The sequence below is a fragment of the Radiomyces spectabilis genome (assembly GCF_025331425.1).
Source record: "Radiomyces spectabilis strain NRRL 2753 chromosome Unknown BYT42scaffold_1, whole genome shotgun sequence".
In the NCBI taxonomy this organism is placed as follows: domain Eukaryota; kingdom Fungi; phylum Mucoromycota; class Mucoromycetes; order Mucorales; family Radiomycetaceae; genus Radiomyces; species Radiomyces spectabilis.
In genome coordinates this window covers 2,690,507-2,710,108 of record NW_026251926.1, presented here as the reverse complement: position 1 = coordinate 2,710,108, position 19,602 = coordinate 2,690,507, and the positions used below count along the sequence as shown (strand labels likewise).

Below are 19,602 nucleotides of genomic sequence, written 5' to 3'. Positions count from 1 at the left end.
AGTTATTGGACACACATACACAATTTATTTGTTTGAATAATATTCTAAAAAAGAGAAAGAGAAACACACACTATAAGACTAGAAGAGATATAAGAAGAAGAAAAATAAGAGATGCAAAAAAAAGATAAGAGAAAATTAAAGGAATTTACTGAGCCAATGCAACGGCTACGCTGTAGGCCCCACTATGGCTGATGGAAACGTTGACAGAGTTGATGCCTGCAGATTGAGCGGCAGCTTGGGCCTTGCCAGACAACTTGACTTCAGGAGCACCAACATCGTTGGCTACAATTTCGATTTCTTTGAGGGGAGCAGCAGCACCTTCCGAGGAAATACCACCGTAGGAGGAGATAGCCTTGAAGACGGCTTCCTTAGCAGACCAGCGACCAGTGAAGCTTGCTTGGGGATCAGGACGAGACAGACAATATTCGATTTCGGCAGTGGTGAAGTTACGTTCCACAAAGGTATCATTGTCAATGTTGACCGCCGATGTGAGTTCGACGTCAACACCCACACCCTTCTTACCAGCTTGCTGTTCAGCCAACGAGCTCAACACCGTTTGAGTGGTTTCGGCGTCGCCAAAAGCGGGAGAGGCGGTAGCAGCGGACTTGGCACTGAACTCCCAGGTCTTCTTCTCCTTGGAGTACTCGGCACGAGCGTTGGGGTTGAGATAGACCTTGTGTTCAAGTTCTTCGGTGTATGGGGGAGCATTCTTGACCTGGATCAAGTCATTCACACCAGTCAAAGAGTCGTGCAAGTAGCGGTAAGCCTGAGCGTAACGTTGAGCATTCTTCTTCTTGTAAGCTTCGTACTCGTGTTCTTCAAGAGCTGCGAGAACGTAGTCGGGATGGATGATAAGAATTTCACCACCAGCTTGACCGAAACCGAAGGACTTGAGAAGACCAGCCTTCAAACCATCGGTTTGAATGCTGCGAGAGGGATACACAATGTACTCAAACTCCTTGAGCACTTCATCAATGTTGTCGGCGTTACGGTTACCGGGAACGATACCACTCAAAAGAGTCTGCATCACACCGTTGGCCATCCAGGAAGCAGCAGGACCCTTGGGGTGACCTGTCAAGTATTTCTGAGTAATGGCAAGCAAAGCGTTACCCTTGGAGCGGCCAAGATGCTTGAGCTGTTCATTGAGCACACGAGATTCGTTCTTGTCGTTAGCCTTGGTGGAAGTTCCGTGGAAGGAGGCGACGTTGATATCATCAACAGTAAGGCCGTACACAGCGAGAGCACCGCGGAGAGGAGCGATGGTAGAATCTTGTTGATAGAAGTTCATGCCCCAGGTGGACAGAGCTTCCTTTTCTTGACGTTTGGCTTCCTTGTGGATGAAGGTGGTGCGCTCGGCAATCCATTCCTTCTCGTCTTCGATTTCACCGGCGGCCTTGAGTTCGTTGAGCTCTTCATACAAGGCATCATATTCTCCCTCGACCCAGCTCTTGATCTGAGCACGGCGCGACTTGAGCTGTCTAGCACGGTACTTGATGTTCAAAAGGGGCGAAGCATTCTTGGAGGATTCACGAGCGGTGGTCAACACACCAGCACCAGGAGCGGGCACGGATCGGCCTTCCTTGTCGGAAGCAGTGTTGGTCAAGGCAATAATACCATAGATGGGAGCACCGATTTCAAGAGCAGTGGCAGCCGTCATCAAGATGTGATTAGCAGCACCATGGGCTTCCATGAAACCGTTACGGCTGGTAGTAGCAGGACGAGACATCTCAGCAGGAGTACGGCCATGTTCCATTTCATCGACAGCGTTCGAGGTAGCCTTCATGTTGGCAAATTCATAGCTGGATTCTTCGGTAATGTCTTCGGTAGCACCGGCAATCATGATCTTGGCCTTGCCGCTCAGAATAGAGTCGACAGCCAATTCAACCGAAACGGCAGAAGTGGCACAAGCGTTGACAGGCGTCTTGATAGGACCCGAGGCAGAAAGCAACAACAAGTTGATCCAGGCAGCCATCGTGTTAATGAAAGATTCTTGAAGGACATCCTTCTGGACAGGCTTGTCAAGGAGACGATCACGGAACAAAGCACGCTGAGAAAGCTGACCACCGACACCGGAACCAGTAACGTTACCCACTTCGGAGACGTGGACGTACTTGTAGAACTCATAGGGATCAGTGATACCAGAAGAAACAAAGGCTTCCACCGTAGAAACGAGGTTGAACAATGTCACAGGATCCACTTGATCAATGATGTCCTTGGGAACACCATAGCGAGCAGCATCCCAGCCAGTAGGAATTTGACCGGCAACGAGACGGTCGAAACGAAGAGCCTTGGGCACATAAAGAGTGGCACCCTTGCGGAGAACCACAATCCAGTCACCAGTAGTAGATTCGTAGATATCGGCCTTGTCACCTTGCTGATGCTTGAACTGCTGAGCTTCTTCTTGACTGCATTCGAAAGGCTCCAAGTCGTGGTCGACAACGATTTCTTGCATCAACATCTTCTTCTCGGGATCGTAGCCGCGCATCACAGTAGGATCTATATTTTATCACCATTAACTTTTACTGAAATCATCCATGGCGTATAACCAACTATACTTACCAATCAAACGGATACCGGAGTGTTCCAAGATCTGCTTCTCGTACTTGGCCTTGACATCCTTGTCTTCGACGGGTTCGTTGGTCTTGGCGTCCACCCAGCCAGAGTAAGGAACGTTCTTCAAGTTACCGTGGTGATGCTTGATGTAACCCATGATCCAGGCCATTTCAATGCAGCCTTCCAACGAGAATTCGCCATAGGCTTCCATCTCCCAACGGGTACGGGCGTTACCCCAAGGAGACACTTCACCGAAGCCGGTACAGACAATCACCTTCTCAAGATCGAGCATACCCTTGAGATGATTCAAGTGCTTGAGAGCTTCATAGGGCTTGAGCTTGGGGAAATCGAACTTCATGTTGGCACGAGGAGTGACCTTGTGAGGCTTGTTCTTGCGCTCGGCTTCCTCACCGCAAACAATCTTGAAATCCAAAGCGTTATCAGCAGCAACGGCGCTACGAATTTCAGCAGTTTCACGGATTTGTTGACGCAAGTTGTTGCTGACTTCTTGTAAGTTGGGAATGAACTGAAGACCACCGTTGAGATCGGCCCAGACGGGTTCGTTCTGACAAAGTTCAACAATGCTGGGATGCATAAGACCCAAAATGTTGAACGACATCTCGACAGTGGAGAAAGTACGAACACCGAAAGCTTCGATACCCTCAGCAACCATGTTGTTGGCGCTCATCAAACCGGTACCACGAGTCCAGCTGTAAAAAAAAGTTTGAAAAATTAGCACCACAAAAGCAAATGACAAAAGACAGATGAAAATACGTACCCGATGACAGCACCAGCAATCACAAGATAGCTGGACCAGCTTTCAGAGAACCAACGGTTGAACAAGGTTTCAAGAGAAATCTTGGATTCACCATAAAGACCATCAGCACCGAAGGTACCGTGGTTAGGAGACAATGGCAAGATAACCTGAGCAGGACGAGTGTCGGAGCCAATGGCTTGCTTGTGAGTCTTCACAGCACCCAAAAGACGCAACAGGTTAGTCAACATGATACGGTGAGCCAATTCGGACTTGGAGTCGATGGAATCGATTTCACGACCATTCTCGGGAATAGCGGCGAAAGGAATGACAAAGTCGAGATCCCAGTTCAAGCCCTTGACATCGTAAATGTAGTCGAGAAGACCTTCGACATCTTGCTTGGAACCTTGGTTGAAGGGAACAACAACCAATTCGGAACCACGGGAACCGTAGGCTTGATAGATACCTTGGAAGTATTCAGTGACTTGACGGCTGAAGCGCGAAGTGGTCACGATAACCTTGGCACCACCGGACACGAGACCCTTGAGGACTTCGGCACCAATCGAGTCCTTACCAGCACCAGTAACCAAGACACACTTGTCGGCAAAAGTGATACCTTGCTCAGCAATTTCGTTAAGCACATCAAGGTAAGTGCTGGTCAAACGGTTGCTGAATTCCCAGCCAGTAGGATCGTTCTCGTTTCTCTTCTTAAGATGCAAGAAGGGGATGGTTTCCGACTTGGCTTGCTTGGCAGACACACGCTTGCGATCAGGGATACGGCCGGTGGTGCTGGACAAGCGACGTTGACGGCTGCGGGGTTCCTTGACAATAGTACTGGACATGGCCATGGAGCGGAGAACATCGCTGTAAAGTTCCTTGATAGCGACCTTGGTGGTCTTCTTCATCTTGTTCTGGCTGCGGATGATCTTATAGATACGACCCAAGTTTTGTTGCACCTTGAGGCGGTTAGAATATTCAGACAAGTGACTGCCTTGAGTCATATCCTTGACGTAGTGCACCAACTTGCGGCAGCCAGGACGAGGAACTTCCTTGTAAAGGATGTCACCCTTTTCAGTCACAGTCGTGCTAGGACCCTTGGGGAAGGCAACTATAAAAAAAAATACAACGAAAATCATATGAGTATATATACATTCGCACTGAATCATTCAATTGTCGCAACTTACCGTCCTTGTAAACAGGGCTTTCAGCGAGTACTTCGACACAGTTCTCAATGAGAGCTTGGCCGAGTTCCTTAGCCAAACGGTAGGTTTCACCCTTGTCACCAGCGCAGTTTTCGACGTTGTAGCGCATGTAGTCAACCAATTGAGGATAAGCACGGTTCATGATACGCAAGCACTTGGCAGTAACTTCACGATCAACAATGGCCAACTTGCCAAAGATAATATCGTACCACATCTCGAGAGCATCTTGGCGGACCCAATTCCAGTACGAGTCGTAGCGACGAGCCTTCAAAGGAGTGAAGACAGGCTTGATACCTTCAGCGTAGATATCACCGTGTTCAATGAGCCATTGATCGAGCTCAGCTTGCAACTTGGCAGTCATGGTCTTTTCTTCTTCATACTTCTTGTGACCATCGCGGAGGTCCTTCTGCAAGTAGCGAGCATACAAGTTCAGCTGCTGGTAAATGAGATTATCTTGCTTGGCCTTGAGAGCATCGAACTCTTCAGAGTTGATGACAGCCACAGCACCGCCAGCAGCACCGCCAGCAGCACCAGCACCAGGAGCATTCAAAGAAACACCGGCCTTCTTGGCATAAGCCTGAGCAACGGAATCCAACCAAGCCTTGGCATCGGCTTCGGCGCCCAAACGAGCAGCAGGTTCCATGGTAAGACCCATCAACAAAGCACCGTCGATGCGACCGGGACCGAGACCGTAAGAAGCAGTAAGGTAAGATTTAGCATTAGCCAAGGTGAAACCACCGGGCATCTTGCTGGAGATCATCTTGGCCACCATGGAGCTGGAGTGTTTACCAAGAGTACCGCTGAAAGAGCCATCGAGCGAAGCACCGAGTTCATCCAAAGGAGTCTCTTCAGCCTTCTCGGGAACGCCATTACCGAATTCCTTCTGCAAGTCACCGAGGATTTCGTTCTGCAAAGTGGATTTGCCGCCAACCAAATCCTTGATCGATTTGGACAATGGAACTTCATCCACGGTCTTCTTCAACTTTTGAGCAATCACCACGTGAATGACTTCCATGGCCGTGACAGGCGCATCACTAAACAAGAATAAAACTGAATTAGCAATTGCGAAAGGCAAAAATAAAGTATACTTAAATGACGTACCTCAAAGGTGCAGCAGGTCCAGCAGAAGCCGCGGGAGCGGCAACGGGAGCGGCAACGGGAGCAGCAGCTGCAGCAGCCGGTGCGGGAGCAGAGGCGCTGGGAGCAGCAGCAGCAGAATCACCAGCAGCTTCTTCCTCGGCAGCGTTTTCAAACTCGTAGTAAATCTCCTTGGAATCCTTGGCGATACACAAGTTCTGACGTCTGTTGCTCAGAGCGTTATCATATGCCTGATATTTGAGGTTGAGAGTACGTGTAGCCATGCCACTGAGAGTAGGAGCAGGACCCACTTCGATGAGACGTTCAATCTTGAAGTGCTTGAAGAGTTGATCTTGAGTCTCGATCCAACGAACAGGCGAAGCGAATTGATAAGCCAACAATTCAACGAGCAAAGTGTAACCAAGACGTTGTTGCTGAGCAGCCGAGACGTACTTGTCATCACTCCAGTTCTTCAACACCTTGCCGAGACGAGGGCTGGAAGTCAAGTTGTACACACTTTCAATGTACTCCTTCTTGGTACTGAAAGGCTGGGCGGTCAAGTTAGGAATGTACTTGCCGGTCAATTGAGCCACATCGATATCAGTGGGATTGAACTTCTTGGCCAAATAGGTACGGAAAGGAGCGACACCGCTGAGCAAGAAAGACGAGTGGAAAGGCACATCAATACCGGGCAAAGGAACAGTAGCGTGACCACGTTCAAGTTGGATACGGCCCTTGGCCTGCTTAGCCTGGGTCTGCTCCAAAGCACCATCGATGATTTCGGACAAATGCTTCTTGACATCTTCAAGAGGCATGGTTTCCATCAATTTCTGCAAGTCAATGTTGGAGACCTTCAAATAGTTGAGTACATTCGTAAGCACATCCAAGTTGGGGATGGAACCGGCAGCGACGTATTGCCAGTTTTCGACGTTGAAGTTGACAATTTCCAAAACATCGCCACTCTGGCGAGCAATCGAATCAACCACGTAACGCAAGGCGGTGTCATTGAAAGACTTGGAGACACGGGCAGGGTTGACGGCAGCCATACCATAGTTGGAGCGACCTTCAGCATCACGCTTCACAGCAGATTGCATGGTCATACCACGATAGAAAACGACATCCACCAAAGATTCCAAAGGCAAGACATCGCCGACGGAAGCCAATGCGGCATATTCACCAAGAGAGTGACCAGCGAAAGCACAGTTGGCTTGGATCAATTCCTTCGAGCGCATGTCTTCGAAAGCGGCATTTTCCATAAGGGTCAAAGCAGGCTGAGTGAACTGAGTAGCCGACAAAAGACCAGTGGGCGATCGGAAAGTGTAGAAAGCAGTACGTTCGGTGATGGTAGGGAACAAAGGCAAAGTCTTGATGCTACCGTCAGCATCGACGACATCGTACGACATGCTCATGTATTGGTTACGAATCTTCTGACCGCGGGGACCACCAAAGTGCACCGTCTTGGCCTTGGGATTTTCGCGCACAATTTCCAAGATGGAGAAACCGTAGTTTTCCATGAAATGCTTATCGGCTCTGTCCCAGATATTCTTGGCAACAGGAGAGCTAGCGTACAAAGCCATACCCATACCCTGTTCTTGAGAACCTTGACCAGTGAACACATAAGCACTGACAGGCTGTTCGACTTCGGCCGTGCCTTCAACCACCTTTTCGTTGTTCTGGTTCACGGTTTCGATCTTGATGATCTTGCGACCATTCTTCATACCAGTGTGGGATAACTTGGTTTCGAGACGATCAGAGGGCAAGACCATACCAACAAACTTGACGTCATAAGCGACCACACGACGAGGGGCGTTGTCGGCAGCGAAAATTTCGACAAACTTGCGAGTCGAGGCGCTGGTCCACATACCGTGAGTAATGGTACCAGGAAGCAAAGCGAGATCAGCAAAGTAAGGGTTGACGTGAATAGGATTGAAATCACCCGAAACGTTGGCATAGGGTTCGTTGGATGCGGGAGCATGCACGACCGACGAGTAAGTGGATTGGCTAGGCATGACAGAGTAACCACCATTTTCGAAGAAATGAGCCTGTTCGATCTCTTGACCGTTGCGCTTCAAGTATTCAATAACAGGGTTGCCATGGCTCTCACCAGCTTCGTAGGACACTTTGCCAACTTCGACAAATTCCTTGGTGGAGACCTGCATGGTCACAGTACCGACTGTCTTGACACTGGAGAACACCTTCTTGTTCTTATACTTGAGTTCGGTGTTCAAACGGAAGATAAGGGAGGAGCCAGGAGCCAACTCGTAGTTGTCCAATTCCTCGGTCCATTCGATCCACTTCTTGGATTTCAAAACAGCGATGTCCTTAACAGCGTTCAACTTGACTTCCATAGGAGTCTCCATCTTGCGCTCGAAAGTGTGTTCAAAGTCATCGAACTGACCGCGGTACAAGAACTGGGAAGTCACTTCCAAAACGGGCTTGTTATCACGGACGATAACACCCTTGACTTCGATGAGCTTGCCAGAGTCGGTGTTGACAATGGCATTGATCTCGGCGTACGTATCGACGACATCACCAACGGAAAGAAGATCACCGCCTTCCAAAACACGGAATCCATTGGACAAATGCACAAGCTTGAGCAAATCACCATCAATAACCTTGGGGAAGATGGCCTTGATAATAGCCTTCCAGCCAACAACGATGGCAAAGTCCATGGGAGCATTGACCTTTTGACCACGATCAACGTAGATTTCCGCTTGGTTACCGACAGCTTGGCAGAATTCCTTGATCTCTTCAGCCTTGACGACCTCATCCTTGCCCATGAGTTTCTCGGTCACAGGAATGCTCAAGAAATCATCCTTGTTATCCTTGCCGAACCACAACTTGTAGTAGAACTCCTTGATGCGGTCGTTGCGACCCTATTAAATGGAATAGAAAAAAAATTGAATATCTCAATGTTGGAAGCAAAAAAAGTTAGCTCCTGCTACATACCTCCATGATCTCGTGAATGGGAGCATAGCCGAGTTCAGGCTTGTACTCGAACTGCAAGTTCAAAGGAATAAGATCATCACCGCGTTTCTCATACAAGGTGGTGCTGATCTTGTTGCCGGAAACGGTGGCTTCAACAGAGACAACAAAGTCCTTGGTCTTTCCGGTAGCGCTCCAAAGACGCTTGTCTTCGACCTTGATAGCACTGATCTCGTCACCCTTCAAAGAAACTGTCACCTTTTGACCAGCACGGGGACGGAAGATACGCTTGAGCGGGTTATCAATGAACTTCTTGCTTTGCACGACAAAGGTAGAAGTCAACAAAGCGCGCAACCAGGTGTACTTGGGACCACTGATGGCCTGGAACCAAGCATCTTCCTCGGGAACCTTGGAGCCGACCTCGTAGACTCTTTCAGTAGCGGAAGAGGAGGTTTCCTTCACATGAGTAGAGGCGATCTTGACACCGCCGAGGTACTCGATCTGAGGAATTTGGTCGTCAGAGTTGTTGTAGTAACGTTCCTTCAAGCTCTTGATGTGGCTCTCGTAGATATCGCCAAGAATTTCACCAACGGGTTGATCAATGCGGTTAGCATACTTGGCAGCGACGGGACCGTGCAAGATACAGGTACGTTGGACATCCTGATCGACAACGGCGGCGAGATCTTCGGATTGCCAAAGGGAATCCTTCTTGAACCAAACGTCAAAGTCCTTATCCATGACAGGAATGAAAGGAACGGGCTTCTGGCCACGGCGCTGGCACAAAGTGACAAAGTGCAACACATCAGCAGAGGTCAAGAGCTGTTCATCAGCTTCGGGGAATTGAGCCAAGAATTCTTCCACAAAATCGAAGGGAGGATCGAGCTGAGCAAAGTTTTGAAGCTTCGAGGTAGTCTCTTCTGTGGTGAAACGTTCTTCAATACGGCGCAAGAAATCACCGACAAGGTTACGCAAAGAAACATCGATCCATCGGCATTCGTGCTTGATATACAACAACTCCACCATGCGGTTGACGACTTCGGCGTAGGTCATGTCTTGCAGATCAACGACATCGCCATTCTTCTTTTTACCGAACCAAACCTTTTGGAAATCAGCATTAAGGCGTTTGATGATGTAATCCTTCTTCTTCAACAAAGCAGGAAGACGCTTGTCCTTTGGCAAATTGAAAATGCTTTCGTCGAGTTCTTTCCAAAGACGAACACCGCGGGTAGCGACCTTGTGAATGGGTTCACCAAGTTCCGAACGAACGGTAATGATACCACCAGCAGGACCCTTGTAAGTTTGTTCCCAATCGGCATCGTCAACACCGGGAGCATCCACCATAGCTTGCTTGGCAGCTTCGGAGGCCAAACCTTCCTTGGAAACCATCATACGAGAACCGAAGAGGATACCGTCGAAGGGCATGGGAGGATAGTCGAATTTAAGAGACCAGTCACCAGTGAGATAAGGAAGAGTATCGTCGGCGCCACCGAAACCAGAACCTGCAACAAGAACAATGTTGGGCTGACGACGAATAGAAGCGTAGGTCTCGAGAATGGGTTGATGAATATCTTCGAAACTGTGATGGCCACCAGCGCGACCACCAGTCCATTGCATGATAACAGGCATGGTAGGGTTGGCTGCAGCAATAGAGACGACCTGTGCAAATGATAAGGTGAGCATTTTTCAACATAATGAAAAAAGACCATGTCTCTACTATCAGACTTCTGATACAGTTATGTGAAAAAAAATTCTGTGAATGAAAATAATTACCTGACGGATGGTGTCGATGCTACCTGGCTTGAAGGCAACGTGGCGAATACCAGCGGCCTGCAAGTTGGCCAAAATCTCATTGGCGACGTCAAGACTGGGAACACCAGCAGCCACACAAGCACCTTCCATTGGCAAACCTTCTTGGCGCATGATTTGAATCAAGGGATACTGGAATCCCCACTGACGAACGTTCAAGAAGAGCATGTTGAGGGTGATACCTTCACCGGGACGAGTCAAAGCCATGATCTTGTCGACCTTGCTGCGAAGGGCCTTTTCGTTATAATGGCCACCACCAGCCAATTCGATATGGTAACCGGCGTTCATCACAGCGGAAACGAAGTTTTCATTGACAGTCGAGGGAGTCATACCAGCCACCATCAACGGAGGCTTACCCAACAAACGGGACATACGAGTATCAACATGGATGCGGTTGTTGCTAGATAAAACGATAAAAAAAAAATCAATCAGTACACCGTAAACATCCCAGAAGAGTACAAAATCGGATCTGTGGAAGCACAAACATACCATGTCGTCTTGACCAACTGGGGCTGGAACATCTTGGCCCAGTTTTGAGAGTAAGTGACAGCACGCAAGTCGGCATCGAACAAATCGGCCTTGTAAGACAAATCGCGGTTATTGCCTTCCAAAGCACCCGCCAACATGACCTGAACACCCGTTCCTTCCTTGTTGCGATGAGTCAAGCCACCGATACCGGAAGTGGCGCCGGGGCCGAAATCGATGATGTGAGTAAGATCCTTGGGGGCAATAGCCTTTTCCCAATGGACATGGCGTTCACAGATAAGCGAGATCAGGTCCAATGTGAGGTTGGTGGATTCGCGAAGATCAACGCCTGCGTAACACGTCAGTCAGTAAATCCGGTTGCCATATTGCCCCAACGCCCCATCACCCAAAACATAAACTCCGCTCCCCATACGTTACCTGAATCGGTTGCATACACAGGAACTTGCAAATCCTTTGCGTTTACAAGAAGACCGCAGCGCTCGGCATCGCTTAACAAAATCTGGGTAGCAGCCTTAAGATAAGTGCTGTGGAAAGGAGCGGTAATAGGCAAGAAGCGAGATGAAAACTTGATCTTGCGCTGAGAGAAAGGCACGCGTGACTGTTCCAAGCCGGTCGGGGCTTTCAATTTGCGCAAACTGAGATTGAGACCATACAATGATTGTGGAGGGCCAGTGCAAACAAAGGAACGCGGTCCATTATGCAAGGTGATTTCGATTTGACGATCGGGCGAAAGATGAGCATTGGTAGCCTCGAGATGCTTGAGAACCTGGGCTTCCCTCAGACCAGTAACCGCCAACATGGGGGTAGGAGTACCCTCGTTATTCAACAAGGAATCTTCGAGAACGGTGGGGTTCAAGGTGGTAGGAGGGAACACCTGTTGGGCGCGGGTACCCATCCAGAACAATAAACCAAGTGCCTTTTCGGTATTGCTAATGAACTCTTCCTCGGTAGCGGAAGAAGCAATGACCACCGATGAAATAATACCCTGACTGTGACCGGTAGAACCTAATAAAACAAAAAATTGGTTATTCATCAGTCAAAGAGTTCGATCTTCCAAACACAAAAGGAATTGTGCGGATGTAAACCAAAAACGTACCTGCAATGAGTTGTCGGATATCAGCGGGAGAGCGATCCAACACACGCAACATCACATAGTAATGCAAGAGTTGAGTAAGACCGATCAAAGGGAAACTGACGGGAGCCGAGACGAGGTACTGAAGATCGGGTCTCTGTTCGGGATTTTCGAGCCAGCGAAGAATATCCAAGCCTTTGGAATGGAAGACACTAGCTTCGGAGCTACGTGCGTAATCGGCGAGAACTACAGCCATACGTTCGACAAAAGGCTGGACAAGACCTCGGTAGATGGTCCAGATATCAGCCAATTCATCAAAATATTCCTCGATATTGCCCTGACCACCAAAGATTGCAAAAATTTTAGTATCACCACGGGCAGCGGCAGCAAACAAAGCGGACTGAGCGGGTTTCGCTTCCTCGGGTGTCAAAGCACGTTGTTCCTTGAGCACCACCAAGGCTGTAAAGTATGCTTGAATGACAACAGTCTTGGATTCAGATTCCAACGAACGGGTGATGGCGTGAACATCGTTTTGCTTCAAGTACTGATCCCGGAAATTCAAGAACACCGTTCTCGCCACAGGTAAAAATTGGGATTCCTTGGCAGCTCGTTCAGCTGCAAAGTTCATGAACCGTGCGGCCAACTCTATTTCGGACACTTCCTCGGATTCATTTGATGTAGGGAACTCTTCCTTCAATTGCTCGGCAGATACCCAAATATCGGCGGGAACGAGGACCGAGACTTCGGTCTGGTTTTGCTTGACGGACAAGGGACGCAAAACTTGTTGGGTTTTTTGATCCATTTTGATGTATAAATGTATGAAAGTTTTGAGTGAGGGTGAAAAAATTATCTAAAGGAATCATGTTTGACATCGTTAGCCTTTTCTCATGATTCATAACCACAGAAACCGATAATATCAAACATTGACAAAAAAATGCCAGCTTACAAACCTTTGTGGGTGTAATAGACAGATGAAATGTATAAAAAACAGAGAACGGAAGGCTTGGATATGTGTGTGTGTGTATGTGTGTGTGTGTGTGTATCCAAATGTAAAAGCCTTTATGATCTCTAAATGATTATGTATTCGTCTAGTGGTCTTTTCCCCCAACAAAGAAAAAAAAAAAATTGAAAAAGAAAAGAGCAAAAAACCAAGAAAACAGAAACCGCAGAGTCACCAAAAGTCTTGCTTGAAAGAGTTTTTTTTTTTTTTTTTTTTTTTTTCTTTAGACCCCCATTCCTAATATCTCGACCCATTTTTGGCCTTTTCGTAGGGGCGGATGTGGTCGGTGTGACTACTATAAAACAACGTCCTGTTTGTATAATTGTATTGTAAAATATTTGCTTCCAAGATTTTCACCCCAAAAAACTACCAAGACAAAGACACCCAGTTCAACTCAGCCTTCATTCACCTTGCAAGTTGGCTCACCTTTCTTTGTCCCCAAAATTGTATTCCCGCAGTACGGTCATTCACTGAAGCTGGTCTTCAACAATTGTCTGGAAAAAAATAAAAAAAACTTTTTTCAAACTGAGCTCTTCTCTGAAACATGAAACAAAGTCAAAGATATCAACCCTCTTTTTTTTTGCTTTCCAACATTGTTCTAACCCACTGGGGGAACGGTTCAATCAATATAATTTTAGCATTGCCTTTTATTTTTTTCGTTTCGCTGCAAAAAGACTTTCAAAGTGGTGTAGTTGATCTTTTTCGGAAAAGCTTAAACAACAACAATGTGTAACAATTCAATGCAAAGATAGCTTTTTGTTTACATTGAAATAAAAAGCACTGCAAAATATATTCCCAACTTTTCGCGTCAATTGATCTTGCTACAACCTCTTGAATAACCTGGATCAATCCTGTAAGAATGGTTAAATGCGCTATTTTGCCATCGTTGCTGCTACCTTTCATTGCCATTTCTGTTATTGAGAAACAAAGCGTTTCAAACACTTTGCAATTTACCAACAATTTCTCAGTCTTGATGAATGAATGCAATAGCCCATTGTCTATTCATAGTAGATGTCCTCATAAACGAAAGCTTCGAGCGATACGCGCATGCGCTGTAAATGGTTAAGGTTGTCTGCTCTTGTCCGACAACGCAAACAGGCGCTCGCACAATGCCCGCTGGTGGTTGCTCAGATTATTCTGGGTTTGAATTATTGGCTTTCGTATGGAAACTTTTTTTCTGAATAAGCAACCCTTGGATCTTTTTTGTCAAAGGCAAATTATTTAACCGCAACAGTGCTTGGGTCGGCAACTTATGGCTGCTCAACGCAAGCACTCCTAGAAATTAGACAACAGCACCCCGTTCGATCAAGCTTAATGCATAGCCTTTTTTAGAAGTAGTGATACCGAATTCTGTAACTTGGATGCAACTCTGATTCTGATAGTTCGAGCTGATTTGTTCTGTGGCAAAAAAGAAGGGTCTGTGAATTTTCGAAAAAAAAAAAAAAAAGGTCGCCAGCCTTGATACAATGCCTTTCGGTTTTTGAGACACCAGCAATCTTTATTTCTTCATTACTTCTATACCAGTTCCCATGGTTTTTTTACGATTGATTACTCTTCTCCTAGTTTTTGTTGGTCATATATGCTCAATAACTGTTGCGGACCCTGATAACGCTGCTTTTTGGCAGGCTGATGTGGAACTCAATGTCTCTCAAGCCGCCATGACCGATACCGAAATCAAGAGCCAGGAATACGTTTTTTCACAGGACTTCCAAGCGGTTCAGATCAATCCCAACGCCATTGTAGAGCATGCCAATCCATCCCTCCTGTTCGATTTCTCGTACTGCTGTTCCTCGACGAATACATCTTACTCCTCACTTCAGGAACTGAACAACTACGCACTGTCACTTCCCGTTACCCAGAATAAGTACAAGGTCGCTCTCATCAAGCGCGGTCACTGTTCATGGAGCGAAAAAATGTCACTTTTAGCCAACATATCCGATTCCCACCATCTAAACGTAACCTATGCAGTAATCTACGACAACAATGTTTACAATACCTCTCGACCAGTTGATTACGAGCAACCATCGTACCATGTCTCCTTTCGCTCTTATCAAGACCCATTACCCCACGACCAATTAGCGGCCAACATGCCCGACAATGACCTCGATAACCCGTCGTCCCGGTCCGTTTACTTTGTTTCCAACAGTTACGGTGAAAATTTATTATCCAAGGTGGTGTCGGCAAAAAATTCCACCCACGGTGATTTAAGAACATTCTGGCTTCTACAAGTTCACCTGAAGAGTTACCACGATGGGAATAAGGATGGAAACCCCTTACTTAATGCTCTGACGACCGGTCCCTATTATTTATCATATTTGATTGCCTTATCAGCCGTTTTTCTTATTGGTAATTTTAACAACACGGATACAACAGAAAAACAGCTACTAAACGTACTCGTCATCTCCTAGGTATCGTGTTTTTACGTTGGTGGCGTATTCGCCGGATGCGGGAGGGTATGGAGGATCCTTTATTTGCTGCCAATGTTTATGTGTTGCAACAACGTAATCGCCCGGAAGCTAATCCTCTCCCTGTGGATATCGTCAATTCCTTGCCTACCGCAAAATACAGTATTGAAGCTGTGAAGAACTCCAGTTGCGTTATTTGCCTCGATGACTTTGTGGAAAACAAGACAGATATCCGTATTTTACCTTGTGGACACGGTTTTTGCGTCTTGTGTATCGGTAAGTTAAAAAATTAAATTTATCCAGTCGCGTAGGAGAACATACCTAACTAGTACATCAGATCCTTGGTTGACTCAAAAGTCCACTCTCTGTCCGATCTGTAAATGGGATTGTCTGCCGGCAGAACGACGAGAACAAACGGCGGCGGACCAACCCGCCGATTTACCTCCGGCAGGGAATCCAGCCGTGCCAGCAACTGGTCATGAGGCACCTGAAAACAGCACAGAACGCAGCCCGCCAGAGCATTTGGTTCACAGAGAAACATCAGCAACAATCACTGCAAACGATGAATCAGTGCAGCGAAATCCCCGAGATCCTCATGATACTAATGAGACTCTGTCAAATCCTACAACAAACTCAACACCATCTCCGTTAACGGATAATATCTCCACATCACCGTCAGGTCATACGTCTGCACAACATGCGAAGCATCAATAGACAATGGTTTTATACGTGGATCATATACTACGCATAATAGATCCACAGTTTCGCCGAATTTTGCAGGACATATTCGTGCAAATATTCACCACTTCACTATTTATATTATGCTGCTAATTCTCCTTATTAGTGTCTTTGTACAAGTCTTTAATATTCTTCTATTATACTCTTTAGTAACTGTATTAAACTCTAAACCTATGTATCATAGCATGTGTATTCTGGATGTGATTTTTCAATGATAGGTTGAAAAATCTGGCTAGTCTTTTTAGAAAAAGACAAAAGGGTCGTTTGAGAGAGAAGAGAAAATAAGCTTGGTTAAAAGCGAATGACAGAAATCAAAATTTCACATTTTCTTCATCTGCTATTCGTAACCTGGCTGAAATGAACGCGATACTGGTATTTGATAAAACACCACCTTTCTGCTTAAGTAAACTCTCCGGCAGTCCGCTACATTTCCAGTGATTCGATGTATCATCACTTTTTATTCACTTTATTTCACGCCTTTGCTCGATTATTTATCATTATTATTTATTAATCGGCTGGCAAACTCTCTTTTTCCTTTCAGTTCACACAATAAAATGAAAAAAAAATCTCAATCAACAATTATATAGCCTCATTTATCGGTAGAAAATGAAGAAGGCATCGACTGAAAATTATATGCATCTATAGAAATACACTCAATGAATATCCACTATAGTATTAAATATCTAGCAAATCCCAGCTTGAAATAAAGCAACGAGTTATTGTTCCTTTTATTAACCTATATTCGATCCCTTGTTTTTGGTTGTCTGTGTCAATCTTTTCTCATCGATTCCATTATTCTCATCTCTAGCAATATTTATCTTCTTTCTGCACTTAATACGGTTATAAACACCTAATGACTTTTCATACGGACCACCCCAAATGTACTTAACTGACTACATGCCTTTACAAAAGACGTTTTCTATGAACAGGAAGTCGGGATAAGCTCCTCAGCCCGGATATTGTTTTGCGACGAAGCGTACAAAAGATCAAGGCGTCCCGGTCCGCACCTAGCACTTCAGCCACAACAAATCACATAAGAATCCGGTCCGGGCTGCGCTGTTTGATGATATAATTCAAGTCGGTTTTAAACAAAAAGATTCCTTGGTGTAGATGAAAGTTTTATTAAAGCGAGGCGAAGCCGAGCACAGACTTCTGGGGTGAAGCAACGTTGCTCTCGCCAGATCGAGGGGGGAGATAGGTCATGAAAAAACCTACTGTACTAGACAGCAGGAAAAAACGAAAAAGGAAACAAATGCATGGTAAAAAATAAAAAAAAAATCTAAACGGAGCTAATGTCTGATTCCGAAGAAACAGAAACAGGTGGGGGCAAAAGCCAGTTCACGAGGGAACAACCAGGAGCGGGATCACGGTAAGCAATGAAATCAGGATCGGGATGACAAGCCTGATCTACCTCAAGGAGGATTTGACAAACAATCGGCCAGGTACGGCGCCAGTAAGCAATGCGATGGGATGAGGTGGGGCGGGTTTTTGGGAGCTGGTTCAAAATACAAGAAAGTGGATCAGCGTGATCAGGATCATTGCGAACGTTGAGACGACGGTGCATGTTCAAACACCAGATTAAATGGCGCCGGCTTGTGTGATCATGCTTGCACCAACAGGTAATAGGGCGGCCAGGAAGCCAACCCATTCTCCATCGGATGCAGCGACTTCGTTCATGGCGGGTCATTGGTAGGAACATGATGGGATCAATGCCTAGACGAGGACGACAGGCGCGAAGAAGGATGCTGTTACGACTATCCAGCCGATGCTGGAAAGTGTTTTGACGGAAGGTCCAGAGTGCAGATTTAAAGTCTTTTGCAGACGTGTGGGAGCGGGGTCGAGGGAGGCTAACCCAGATTTGATTCCTGTAGTAGGAAGGCCAAAGGTGCGGAGTATGTTTTATGTGAGGCTTGAAAGCACTCAGAAGACTGTCGTCAGGAAGGTGGTAGGATCGGAATAAATATTTGGCTTGGAGGATGCTGTATCGTTCAGCCATTGCGGGCAAGCGGGTCAAGTGACGGAAAACAACTGTGGATGCGGTGCGATGGCCACCAAAAATCATGCGCAAGCATTGATCTTGAGCACGATCGAGCTGAATACGCTGTTTCACAGAAAGGCGAAGAAGGGCAAGGCCATATTCGAACTTGGGACGGACGAATTGTTGGTACAAGCGAGCGGAAAGCAAACGAGAGAAACCATGTGGGTTGACACCCAGGCCACGTAGGACACGCATGGTGCCCAAGGCGCCGCTGCTGTTCTGGTGGATGAGGAGAGTCGGATCGATCAAGCCCTGGTTGTTGAAAGGAATACCGAGGTACTTGAAAGTGGAAGCGGTTTGGAGGGGAATATTATAAAGAGTTAAAGGAATGGAGGGAGGAACCGAAGGAGAGCCATCGTATACAACGACACACTTTTCGGGGTTCCAGCGATAGCCTAGTTGTTGGCTATGCCTTTCACAGGCAGCAAGAAGAGTAGGCATGGTATTCCAAGTACCAATGATCGCTACATCGTCGGCATACAGGAGGCAGTTGATGCGTTGACCGCGGATAAGGAAATGTGGGGGAGCAGCAAAGTCATCATCATCGGGAAAAAGTGATGCTTCGGCAAGACGGAGGACACCAGGGAGGGTATTGATGTACAAGGAATAAAGGAATGGAGAGAGCACGGAACCTTGGAGGACACCGGTTTTAGGTTGGAAACGAGAGGAATTGATGCCTGAGAGCAGGACTTCGATGGAGACATCGTCAAATAAATTACGGAGGAGAGAAAGGAGTGGAGGTGGGGCCGTAGATTCAATTTCTTGCCATATGACGTTCCGATCAACGGTGTCATAGGCAGATTTGATATCTAGGAAAGCTATAACAGGACTTTGTCCATGGATGGTTCGGTGGATGACAGAAAGCTCGTGGAGGCATAAGGCTTGATCCATTGCACTACGTGCTGGTCGGAATCCGCCTTGGGCGATATCGAGGGGAGGCGAAATGCGTTCCAGTTCGGGCATAAGACAGTATTCAAGAATTTTTCTGAACATGGAGGTGAGGCAGATGGGTCGATAGTTTCCTGGGTCGGTAATATCGCCCTTTTTGTAGATGGGTACAGCCTGTGCGACTCGCCAGTCAGAGGGACAAGTCCCCCATTTCCAACAGAGTGCAAAAAGGCGGGAAAGGAGTGGAGAGAGTGGATCAATGAGGACTTGGAGTACCTCAGCGCGAATGTGGTCTACACCAGGTGCTTTTCGGGAGGCAAGGCGTTTGATAGCAGCGGCAACCTGGGTGGAATTGATGGGGCAGATGGAGGAAGAGGGAACAAGGGAAAAATGAGACGGATCGCCAGAAGGAGTTGAATGGGCGAGAAGGTTACCAGCATATACTTGCTCGAGATGAGAAGCGATGCGGTTGGCGGCAGTTGTGGGGCCAGCAGGGTCTGTGAACTGAAGGGTGGTTTTACGATTGCGCCGTAATTTCCCCATCATGGCAGTAGCATCACTAAAATTGCCAGTGGTCAGCTTGTCACAAAATTCACGCCAGGTTTGTCGCTTGCGTTGGCTGACTAAACGGCGGAACTGGGCAGAGGCTCGTTGATGG

At 47.0% G+C, this 19,602-nt stretch overlaps 2 protein-coding genes across 2 annotated transcripts; one reads left to right on the top strand and one right to left on the bottom strand.

The window, feature by feature from the left end:
* Nucleotides 1-145: 145 nt before the first annotated feature.
* BYT42DRAFT_609974 (fatty acid synthase) lies at nucleotides 146-12,677 on the bottom strand (the record flags this gene model as incomplete). Its single annotated transcript, XM_051571339.1, has 10 exons — nucleotides 146-2,496; nucleotides 2,560-3,263; nucleotides 3,332-4,415; nucleotides 4,492-5,543; nucleotides 5,611-8,462; nucleotides 8,536-10,167; nucleotides 10,282-10,717; nucleotides 10,807-11,131; nucleotides 11,221-11,808; nucleotides 11,900-12,677. The coding sequence occupies 10 exons, from the start codon at nucleotides 12,675-12,677 to the stop codon at nucleotides 146-148; spliced, it is 11,802 nt and encodes a 3,933-aa protein (XP_051428774.1).
* A 2,285-nt stretch (nucleotides 12,678-14,962) lies between these two features.
* Nucleotides 14,963-15,994, top strand: BYT42DRAFT_487303 (uncharacterized protein; the record flags this gene model as incomplete). The annotated part of the gene is made up of 3 exons (XM_051563791.1): nucleotides 14,963-15,221; nucleotides 15,284-15,556; nucleotides 15,618-15,994. 3 exons carry the CDS (start codon nucleotides 14,963-14,965, stop codon nucleotides 15,992-15,994), a joined length of 909 nt encoding a protein of 302 aa, XP_051428773.1.
* Between the last annotated feature and the right edge of the window lie 3,608 nt (nucleotides 15,995-19,602).